Consider the following 12,384-nt stretch of genomic DNA (forward strand, 5'->3'; position numbering starts at 1 on the left):
GTTTATGAACTAAGAATGGCATAATGCACGTGGAGTACAGGCCACCATGGCTGGGCCACCCTGGGAGTGCTACATGCACTTGACTGGCTCGGATGCCAACAACTTGAAAGAATGTGTGACACGCACTTGTGTGACTCTATGGTCTCCAATTGGGTTAAATGAATGCACTAGATTTAGTTATTACTGTTTGATGGTTGTTTTATTCACTGAACTGTTGATTAAGTTTTCTTTTTGAGTCTTCTGGCTCACAGGTGCTTTGTGGTGCAGGTAAAGGTAAAGAGAAGCTCAACCAACCATGAGTCGGAGGGCATTAGCAGTACATATGTAGTCTGCTCGACCACCACGGCCGAGATGCTCAGAGGAACTAGGGTTAAACCCAGCTTTTGCCGCTTAGGACGGCTTAATGTGTAATCTAAGTTTTGTAACAGACTTTTAAACTAATTATTTTGGGATCCCATGTAAAGAACTTATCTTTAACTTAATAGAAATGTTTATGAAACGATCAAAAGATTTTAGTACCCAAACCTTAGTGGTTAATCACATGTTTAGTCCAAATGACTTGTTAGTAAGTCCAGCACTGGTTTCAAAACACGCCTTGTAATGGACCCTAATTAGCAGGGCGTTACAGAGCCTCCAACTATTAAACCCAAGAAGGAAAGAAAGGTAGAAAAGGTCATGTTACCCAACGGAAACAAGGCGTATCAATTATGACGGTGTGCGGGGTCAGCATCAATACCTGACCCCACCATTGCTGGTGTAGACAAAATTGAGGGTGGCTTGGCCCCATTACATCTTCAAAATGGCGTAAGGGTGGAAGACGAGCCAATCTCACACAAAGAGCCAAAATATAAGATCAATAAATTGGAAGAAATTAACTTGGCAGAAAGCCCTGAAGAAAAGAAACCTGTATTCATTTCGGCTGATTTACATGTAACAATACGAGGTGAGTTAATAGATTTATTATACATATATTGAGACGTTTTTGCATGGACTTATGAAGATATGCCTAGATTAGATCCTAAATTTGTTACACATAATTTAAGTACCTTACCAGAGACCAGGCCTATAAAGCAGACCTCAAGGAATTACAGGCCTGAAATTCTGCTTCAAATGAAGACAGAAATTGAAAAATTGCTAAAGGCAGGATTCATTCATACATGAAAGCATCCAATTTGGTTGGCTAATATTGTGCCAGTAAAGAAGAAGAATGGGAAGATAAGGATTTGTGTCGACTATCAAGATCTTAACAGAGCTTGTCCAAAGGATGACTTTCCTTTGCCGAACCTTGACACTCTAATTGATGCTACTGCAAACTGTGAGATGTTCTCTTTTATAGATGGATTTAGTGGGTATAATCAAATTAAAATGGCTTAAGAAGATGCAACAAAAACAGCCTTTCGAACACCATTCGGAAACATTTACTACTGATGGACCCAAAACGAGTATGTTTTAAATATTTATAACTCGCAAGCGCACAAATCGTATATGAAATACAGTGTTCGTGTAAGCACAGGGTCGAACCCGAAGGAGTTGTCTAAAATAAAAAGAAAACTATTTTAAACCAAAATTAATAAATTTTAACCTAGCTCCAAAGATTGAAGAGATTTTTGTATAATGAAAATAAAATAAAAGATAATAATAAATAAATTGAAGGAAATATATATAAATAAATAATTGTAAACAAGATGGTAGAAGAAAGATTATTAAGATAATAGAATCCACAAAATATAAGTTCAATAATATTTATAAGTACATTGATTTCCAAGTTTTAGTAATAGAATAAATTAATCAAACCATCACTTATTCAAATTAGATATTCTATTTAAGCACAAGTTTTCATAAAAATGTAGAATTTATCTTCACTTTTAAAATTATAATTTCAAGTATTTAATGTAAATCAATCTAATGAAATAACAAATAAATCAATGAATATTATTTATAAGGCAAAACATAATATTTTTGTTCTAAGCATTTGATGTGCACAATTTAATGGCACACCTTAATCAAAGAATATTATAATTTTGCACTAATGAAGAACAAAGTGTAAATATGTGCTAACAATAAAAAATACATGATATTTAAGATGAAAGAAGATATTTGAAAAAGAAAAATCCATAAACTTTGTTGCACAAATGGCAAATCAACATACAAAATAAATACTATTTAGTTACATATTGTTTCATCATCACCTTAATAATCTTAAAAAGATTAGAAACTCATAATTAGAATAGAAATTACAAACCAAAAAATTACAAACATAAATAGGAAAATTTGGAGGAGGAACTCCTAAATTTTTCCTCTAAAAACTCATAGAAAAATGACCAAAAAGAAGAAAAAGATGAAGAGAATGGAGGGTCTTGAAAGTGTAGAAATTAAAGTGTAACCTCTTCCAAAATTAAGCACTCCTTAATGGTCTTGAAAATTCCCTATTTATAGCCAAAATGATAGTATTAAAATAATAAATTTAAATTAATTAAATATATTAAATTAATAATAATATGGCAAATAGGAGTAAATTATAAGGTGTAATGAAGATGTTATAGGGTAAAATATGTAGAAAATTTTGGGTAAAAAATGGCATTTTTGGGCATTGTGGGATAAGGGGACAAGGAGACCAATTTTTGGGCTCAAGAGGAAAGGAAGGTTGTGGCAGGGAGCTGGGCTAGGCGGCTGCTGAAGGGGAACCGTGGGGCTTGAGCTGCTGGACCGAAGGGTGCTGCTGGGTGGCTGGCATGTGGGCTGTAGCTGAGGGCTGGTGGCGTGGAGGCTTGCTGCTGGGAAGCTGAAGAAGATACGGGCTGGGCAAGGCGTTTGGCTGAAGGAGCTGGGCCCAAAGGCTGGGCAGGAAGGGAGAAACGGGCCGGGCAAGACTTCAAGAGGCAGCTGGGGTGCAAGGGGGCAGTGGGCTTAAACTTCCTCAAAAATGCCACTTTACTTCACTTCTTTTCCAACTTTACTTCTTTTCCTTTCCTTACTTTTCAAAGTACCAAAATGCAACATTGTTTTCTACAAAATAATCATAAACTAAATTAAAATTAAATATTTTCACTAATAAAATATACCATATAACTTCCATGGAAATATTAATTAAAATTAAATTTACATAACATTTAATTTCAATAAAATCATACTTTTAGCATTCAAACTAACAATACTAATTTTAAATAATTAAATTACAACATAAAACAATAAAATATCTATAAAAACATATAAAAATCTAGAAAATTACAATAAGACTAATAAATATAAAATTACTTAAAAACTTAATAAATTACTTAAAAACTCAAAGACTAAGCAACAATTAGCATAAAAAAATGTGGTAAAATAACTCTAATTTGTAGAGTTATCAACTACACTGTTATGTCATTTGGTTTGAAAAATGTTGGCGCCACATATCAAAGAGCAATGACAGCAATATTCCATGATATGATACATGAAAATATTGAGGTATATGTTGATGACATCGTCGTCAAATCACAGAGCAAGTTCGACCATATTCATGACCTTGAGAAAGCATTCCAAAGATGTAGAAGGTACAAGCTCAAGATGAATCCCCTCAAATGTGCCTTTGGCGTAAATGCAGGGAAATTTTTGGGATTTGTCGTACATAAGAATGGTATAAGCATTGACGAAGACAAGACCAAAGCTATATTAGCCATAAGGGTACCACAATCATCCAAAGAATTGAAAAGTTTTCTTGGAAAAGTATCATACCTACGACGTTTTCATACCAGCTTTATCCGAATTCACAAGCCCGCTCCAAGCATTAATGCGAAAGAGAGTGCCCTTTGGCTGGGGAGAAAAACAGCAAAGCTCATTTGACAAGATAAAAACTGTATTGTCATCCCCTCAGGTTATGATAGCACCACTACCAGAAGTTCCACTGCTATTATATTTGGTTGTTACCGAAACATCTATTGGGACGCTATTAGCACAGGAGGTTGATGGGAAAGAGAACCCCGTGTATTACCTCAGTAGGCAAATGAAAGGGGTCGAGATAAATTATCTGTATGTTGAAAAACAGTGTCTGGCCTTGGTGTACACAACTCAAAGATTGCGACATTACTTGGTAGCACATAAAGTAATGATAATGACTAAAGCATACCCCATAAAATCCATGCTCAATAAACCCATACCTTCTTGTAGAATAACTCGCTGGATACTAATGCTCAACGAGTTTGATATCAGCGTCATGTATCCAAGAGCACAAAAAATTCAAGCCTTGTCTGATTTGCTAACATATTCATCCAATAATGACAAGGATTGGACCCCAAAAGAAATCCCAGGAGGTTTACCTGAAGCTATGGTTTGTGATGACGAAATACAAAAGAAATGGATAATAACATTTGATGGGTCGTCAACCTCCAATGGGGGAGGTGCAGGAATAGTATTGACCAACCCAGAAGGTAAGAATCATACTCAGGCAAATAAGTTGTCTTTTGATTGTACTAATAATGAGGCTGAATATGAGGCACTTATTTTGGGAATGACAGCTGCACTAAACATGGAAGTAAAAAAAGTTGTAATTAAGGGAGACTCTAAGCTCGTTATCCAGCAAGTCAAAGGAGAATTTTCTGTGAAAGAACCATCACTGGCAATATATCGAGTAATGGTCCAAGAATTAGCAAATAATTTTCAGGAATGTCAGTTTGAACACATGCCTCGAACACAAAATAGGTATGTTGATGCTTTAGCTACCATGGCTTCTAAGGTTGAGGTATCTGAAACTCAAAATTTGGTATGCAAAATAATCAATCAAAAGTGTTTAGTTATTTTGGGATACAAAAGAGGATTTGAACTCGAGGAATGGCAGCAACAAATAGTAACTAAACTTACCGAACCAAAAACGACTAGCTTCAAAGAAAGACGACATTTCGTTATGATTAAAAATGCACTTTATCACCGATCCTCAGACAGAGTATTGGCAAGATGTCTAAGGCAAGAATAAGCTATTGCACGAATGGAGGAAATTCATGATATTACTTGTGGGATGGAAGGCCCTAAATTATCAAGAAGGTTGTAAAGAGCGGGGTTACTACTAGGAAAATATGGAGGAAGATGCTGCAAGTTTTTAAAAAAATTGCCCGAACTACCAACTCATATTTAATAGCACTGACGCGATCTTAATCACCGAAATTGATGATTGGAGGAGGTCGTACCAAGAGTATTTTCGAGATAAAGTGACTCCATGTGATAAGAAACAAAAGGAAAAGTTACTAAGACATATAAGCAAATATTGTTTAAAAGACAATAATGACCTTTATCGTAAAGGATTCAATGGGAAGTTGTTGCGTTGCATTAGCAATGAAGAAGCATAGGAAGTTATGAAAGAAATACAACATGGGGATTGTGGTGAACATCAAGGAGGACGAAAGTTGTATGAAGAAATGGTTCGTATAGGGTACTATTGGCCAACCATGGAGATGGATGCCGTGAAGTTTGCAAGAGAATGCCAAAAATGTCAAATTTTTGGGAACAAAATACATGCTCCAGCAATCCCTCTACAATCTGTGACTACTCCTTGGCCATTCCACACTTGGGCCATGGATCTCATAGATCTGATTTCACCACCTTCTTAAGGAAGAATTTGGACCTTAGCAGTAATAGAATGTTTCACAAAATGGGCGGAAGCAATCCCATTGAATAAGGCCTCTACAGAAACTGTGGCAACTTTTATTCTAGAACACATTATTTGTCAATTTGGAATACCAAAAAGAATCTTGTTAGATAATGGTACACATTTTACAGGAAAAGCAACGAAGAAGTTATTAGAAGATTATCAAATTTCCCATGGAAAGTCAACTAGGTACTACCCACAAGGGAATGGTATTGTTGAAGCTTTTAACAAGTTACTATTATGAGTTTTGAGTCGTATGGTACATGATAGTCCCACAATCTGGCATGAATTTGTCCCTCTGGCTTTATGGGCTTATCACACTTCAAAATAGGGATCAACAGGATTTGCACCATTCTATTTGGTATATGGGTCAGAAGTAGTACTACCTGCAGAGATAGATGTACCTTCCGCCAAGTTGGCCATGGCAGCAGGAATGGATGTGCATCAAGCAAGACTAGAAGAATTGGAATTGGTGGATGAACGAAGGGAAAAAGCCAAAGATAACCTGCTACAATATCAATGACGTGTGGCTCGAACCTATGATAAGTTAGTATGTCCAAGGATATTTCAAAAGGGAGAGCTAGTCCTAAAAGTTACAGATCATGTGATGAGAGGTATGCATGCAACAAAATTTGTGCCAAATTGGGAAGGGCCCTATGTTATTTAAGAAATTAAAGATAGTGGCTACTGCATTCTCCTAAATCCTAATAGTGGATCGACACTTCCTCCTACAAATATCAAGTATGTGAAAAAATACTTTTCTTAGTACGATAAAATATCTTAACTACAAGCAATAAAATGTGTGATTCACACAACTTTGTTTCTTATATATCACGAACATGTGAAACAAGATTGTCGCTTTACTAAGTATCACAACATGACGTGGTTATAAATTGCCAAAAAACATACATATATACTTGTAAAAAGTATACATACAATACAAGTATGAACATCTATATATGTATGTATGTATGCATAAATATATGCATAAGAATAATTTTTTTAGCTTACAAAATAGTAAGGTTGTAAGCACGTATGTATGTATGTATACAAACATAAAACACAAAAACTATCAATGGCATTAAAAAGAGGTATATATAAAGAGCTAGCAATAATTAGTGTGCTTAAAATGAATAAGTTAACAAATAAGAGTATACGTATATATATATTTGTTGACGCAATTTTTTACCAACAGCGAATTATGAAAAATAGCTGGGATGAATTAGTGCTTAATGATAAACCGCAATAAGAAAATGATACTCAAGAGCACCAGAAAAGAACTCTCAATAACACTCGTCTTTTTTACGTGGTTCGGTGGTTAAAATCCACCTAGTCCACGAATCTATATTATTACTGTTTTTCTCTCTAAATTTTGACAGAGTTTTTGTATTACACAAACAAATTCTCCTTTTCCTTATCCAAGATCTTAGTATTTATAGAGAAAATCCTTGGACAAGCCTTGGGGTCATCACGTGACTTAACCCCCAGTGTTATATGTACCACACTAATTATAAATATTACAATTCATCCTAAGGCACGGTCCAATCATTAGGTAAAACTGATCTTGGATCCTCAGGGATCATCAGACATGCCCTGTCTGACCATGCACGTCTATATAACGTATCTGGGTTTTCAGGGATCCGCGGACATGCCATGTCTAACCATGCATGTCTATATAACGTATCCGGGTTTCTAAGGATCCAAGGATACGTCAAGTCTCCAGCGTACCCCAAGCTGAATGCACCATGAGCTCGTGTCACGGATGCCATGCCTTATAATCATTACAAGCTCGTGCTTATTGCTTTGTGATGAACCCAAAACGGGTATGTTTTAAAAATTTATACTCGCAAGCGCACGAATCGTATATGAAATATAGTGTTCGTGTAAGCACGAAATCGAACCCAAATGAGTTGTCTAAAATAAAAAAGAAAACTATTTTAAACCAAAATTAATAAATTCTAACCTAGGTCCAAAGATTGATGAGTTTTAATGTTATGAACATAAAATAAAAGATTGAAAATAAAACTATTTAAGAGAATAAACATGAACCAATAATGATTTGAAAATAAGTGTTAAAAGGAAAGATTATTAAGATACTAGAATCCACAAAATGTAAGTTTAATAATACTTATTAGTATATTGATTCCCAAGTTTTAGTGAGAGTTAAAATAAGTGAAACTATCATTTTCCAAATAGATTTATAATTTTAAGCACAAATTACTTCTAAAAAAAAGATAGGATTTTTCTTCACTTTTCAAAAAGTATAATTTCAAAGTATTTAATGTGAATCAACCTAATGAAACAAAAAAACTCAAATAACATTATTTACAAGGCAAAACATAATATTTTTGTTCTAAGCATGGATGTGTACAATTTAATGACACATCTTACACAAAGTATATTATGTTTTTTGCAAAATGAAGAACAAAGTGCATATTGTCTAACAATCCAAAATATGAGATATTAAAGATGAAAGACATATGTGAAGAAGAAAAATCCATAAACTTTGTTGCATTACAAGGGAAATCAACATACAATATAAATACTACCTAGTTACAAGTTGCTTCATCATGATCTTAATAATCTTATAAAAAAGATTAGAAGCACATAACTAGAATAGAAATTACAATATAAACAAAATACATACTTGAAAATGCTCTTGAAAAACCCCAAAATGGAAGAGAGAATGATAGAGAGAAAATGGTAGAAAAGAAGATGGTAACCAAAAATTAAACACCCTAAAATGATCTTGAAAGTCCATATTTATAGCCAAAACGAGAGCATTAAAATAATCAACTTAAATTAATTAAATAAAATAAATATGGCATGTAGAGGTAAATTATAGGGTGTAATGATGATGTTGTGGTGAAATATGTGGAAAAATTGGGTAAAAAGGTAGTATTTTTGGACAAAGGGGACAAAAGTACGTTGAGACATTTTTTGGGCTTAAGAGGGGAAATGGCAGGGGAGAAAGTGGCTAGGTCAGGGAGTGGCTGTTGGGTTCCGTGGGCTGGTTGGGCTCCTGAGGCGTGATGGGCCGTGTGGCAGGCGGGCTTGGGCTGTTGAAAGGCCTGGTGCCAGGCGTGGCTGGAAGGGGCTTAGGTTGAAGGAATGAGGCACGGGCCCAGGTGGATGGCTAGAGGCGTGGGCCTGGGAGCTTCGGTTGGGCCCATTTGGCTGGAGGAGAGGCACGGGAAGAGCAACTGCTGATTTATGGGCCTCGAGTTGGGCCTAGAGAGTTGGGCTGCTGGCAGCTGAGGGAGGCTTGAAGGTAATTGCCTTTCTCAAAAATGTCATTTTCCTTTCTTTCTCTTTATTTTTCAAACACACACACAAAAAAAGATACAACATCATTCCCTACAAAATAAACATAAAATAAATCATATTAAAATATTTTCAACTGTAAAATAAATCAAGTTAATTCTTTGAAAATATTAATTATAACTAAACTACAACAAAATAACTATAAAACACACAAAAGTATATAAAATCATGATAAGACTAATAAATTCAAAATTACTTAAAAACTTAATAAATTAATTAAAAACTCAAGAACTAAGCAACAATTAGCATATAAAATATGGTAAAATAACTCTATTTTGTAGAGTTATCACTTTGCATTCCTCATCTCGTGTTATTGACCTAGGGAACCATGCTGCCTTTGTGGAGAAAATATGGACTTATGGATCATCTATTACAGTTCTTTACTTGCCAGCTGTACACGAGCTAAATAAAAGACTCGTGCTGAATTTTAGGATGCACAATATTTAAAAAAAAAACAACTAGCATGATATCAGGCAGCAACATATGACTAAATGCTCGAAGAAGATCCATATTCTTCGTATTGTTGCGATAAAATTGCCACTTTGCCATCTAGTTCTTCTACCTCTTTAGTCAACTGCTCAATCTTCTCGATTTTGGCATCGCGTGCTTCTCGCGCGCTAGCAAGTTCTTCAACTATATGGCGATGGTCGATGGAAGAACGGACAACCTCACTATAGGACTCCACTAGCTTGCTCAATATAAGAGGTTTAAAATGAAGAGATAAGCACGCTACCTCCCAATGCTCTAACATTCGAAAATAATAGTCTTCAGAAATTTCATGTTTCATTTGAAGCAACGGCAGTGTGATCAAGGCTAAGGAAATAAAGTGCAATTTTTGAAGGAAGAAATGTCTTTGAAATGATGCGCGAAATCTTTGTCCAAAGCTAAATAAAGTGAATAAAATTGTGATGCTTGAGGTTCAAGATGGCGTAAGCGAAGTGCATCTGCACCCATCAGTTCTGTTAAAATAAGATTTTGCCCTGATTCTTCTTCAAAAAGGTCTCCAGTGAGGAGGTTAGTGAAAGAAACTGATTAACGTGTCTCTTGAATATTTTGGCCAGCATCAGTCCTTGGCGCTATGTTACTTGAATTGATGGTCTAGAGTTGAGATAAAGGATCAAAAGCTCTAGTGAAATTTGGGAACTCCATCGACTGCGGAAGAGAACAAAGTAGGAAATTTATATGCATTTTGTATATAAATATATGCAACATGGGTATAAAAAGATTCGTACCATCGATGAAGTATGAAAAGAAGCTGAAAGAAAAAAGTGGTAAACTGTTAGCAAACTTCAAAGAGATAACATGAATACTTTTCTCATTTGCAAGAAGGAAAATTCGACATACCAGGCGCCATAACAGTCCTAACTGCGTTGATGTCCTCGCTGGAACTACAATGAAGGGTTGAAGTAATGCAAGCTATAGTGGCCTAGAAGAAAAATGGAGGATAAAATATATATATGTCATGACTCAAGAACTAATAGATCAAGAGCACGCACCTGGGTCGTGATGTTATCATTGCCACCACTAATGTAAGGGGGAAGCAAGATCTGTGGCTCATCAAGATTCAATTGAACTCTAGTACTTCTCTCAGTACTTCAGCGATCACCCCAAGATGCGTCATTTAAATAGGAATTCCCTACCAAGGCTCTTAAGGCATCAGTCCGTAAAGACCCATTGGCAAAGCCAGAAGAGACATGATAATAACGAGCATCAAGTCCTGAAGGCAATGCTTCCTGAATAGGGACACGTACATCTGTTGCGCCCATAGTATCTCCCTCATCTAGAAGATCTGGCAAACAAAACAAATTTATATATGGACAGTAGAGCAAATATATATATACATATATCGGCGACATCAAGTTAATGAACATGTACCAGATCTAGTAGCTCCTTGAACTTCGGAAGGCCCAACGTCACAAGGGAAAACAGAATTGGATCGATTAATCTCATCTTCACCAGTTGCCTCCCCCAGGTTGTCACGACCTGAAATATTATGATGTGAGTCAATGCACGAAACAGGGATTAAAATCAATAATGTTTCATTATTCAACCAATATATCAAGATCAATGGACGTTGAAGGCACTACTTCTTGAGGGACCATGGACGATGGAATAATATTCCCGCCAGCAGTATGCCCTATAGATTGGGTATGGACATTAGCGTGAACTGAGACATGTTCCAACGAGCGATTCTCGAGTTCATTCAGCCATAAATCAACAATTTTGAAGATACCCCGCCATGCCTCGTTTTACAAGGAAGGCAGAATAAAGTACGAGAGTGTTTTGAAGACTGAAGGTAGTTTAACAAGCATGAATTATTAGCTTTTTCTAAGTCCCCCACCTTTCGATGATGAGGGACATATTGGTCAAAACCAAACTGTCTAGCCACACGATCAGGACGATATGTAGTAAATGACCAAGATGTTGATTTAGCATTATCGAGGAGATATAATATGTGACGAGGTAGACATATAGCAAACCAAAAGCCTATACATCCGGGGGAAATATCTAAAGATAAACGAACATCTTCTGTCAATTACTACACCTCCAGGGTACAAGTCCAAAGTGAAATAAATATCTCTGTTGGTAAGGTACGAACAAAAGGTAAATTCTGAAACATTGTCAATAATGTCACACAATTTTACTGACTTTTTCGGGTGAGAACGAGCCCATGACCAAGGACAAGGGTTATCACTATTCAAACACTTACGTGGTGGGGAAAGCTTTGTGAAACGCTCCCAAATAAACATTTGAAGAAAGCATGCATCGACTGTACTAACAATATTTGTACCCTTTGAATTTACTTCAAGAACTAGGGAGTCTTAAGTTATGGTATAATGTTCCCAGGTAGAGATCCCCTAAAGGGATTTGTTGCCCACATGCAAGTTTACAAGCTAAAAGGAATACATCACTTTGAACTATCCTAGGATTTTTTGGATGAAAAACATACCTACTTAGCCACAAAGTAATGTCTGCTGCAAACTCTACAAGATCCCTACCATCTTCTTTATGAAAGTGTCTTACCCAATCAGGAAGGTCAAATTGCTTCTTATTCTTTTTTAGAGATTCAACAGACGCCTTCAAGGATGACATCAGAGATTTCTCTTCATCTGATAATGGGGCAATTGTAGAAGCAGTACCACAGATGGACAAGAAAAGAAGTGCGTAAACATCTTCCAACATTATAGAAAACTCCCCCCAGTTCGTTAAAAAAGTATGGGTCGTGGGGCACCAGCGTGATACCAATTGATTTAAGCTAGGAATATCGCGATATACTTCGAGGCCAGAAGATAACCACATGGAAGATAAATTCTTAACTGATTTCAAAACGACATAAAAGTGTGTGGAAATAAAAGCATTCCACTCCTTCCACTTAACAAATAACTTGGGACGGGCTCGATATTCAACGTCTAAATCATCCCCCAAGAAACGAAGATGTAATG

The 12,384-nt window shown here is 36.0% G+C and overlaps 1 protein-coding gene across 1 annotated transcript; it reads left to right on the forward strand.

The window, feature by feature from the left end:
- The first annotated feature begins 3,405 nt into the window (after nucleotides 1-3,405).
- Nucleotides 3,406-6,140, forward strand: LOC133806635 (uncharacterized). The gene is made up of 3 exons (XM_062244729.1): nucleotides 3,406-3,705; nucleotides 3,854-4,738; nucleotides 5,949-6,140. Exons 1-3 carry the CDS (start codon nucleotides 3,406-3,408, stop codon nucleotides 6,138-6,140), a joined length of 1,377 nt encoding a protein of 458 aa, XP_062100713.1.
- The last annotated feature ends 6,244 nt before the right edge of the window (nucleotides 6,141-12,384 follow it).

Source organism: Humulus lupulus, chromosome X, assembly GCF_963169125.1.
Source record: "Humulus lupulus chromosome X, drHumLupu1.1, whole genome shotgun sequence".
Taxonomy (NCBI): domain Eukaryota; kingdom Viridiplantae; phylum Streptophyta; class Magnoliopsida; order Rosales; family Cannabaceae; genus Humulus; species Humulus lupulus.

Coding starts and splice junctions, on each gene's coding strand:
- LOC133806635 (XM_062244729.1), top strand. CDS start 3,406: ATGACAGCAATATTCCATGATATGATACATGAAAATATTGAGGTATAT. Junction 3,706..3,853: donor TGAAAAGTTTTCTTGGAAAA/GTATCATACCTA, acceptor TCATCCCCTCAG/GTTATGATAGCACCACTACC. Junction 4,739..5,948: donor TATCTGAAACTCAAAATTTG/GTATGCAAAATA, acceptor ACTTCAAAATAG/GGATCAACAGGATTTGCACC.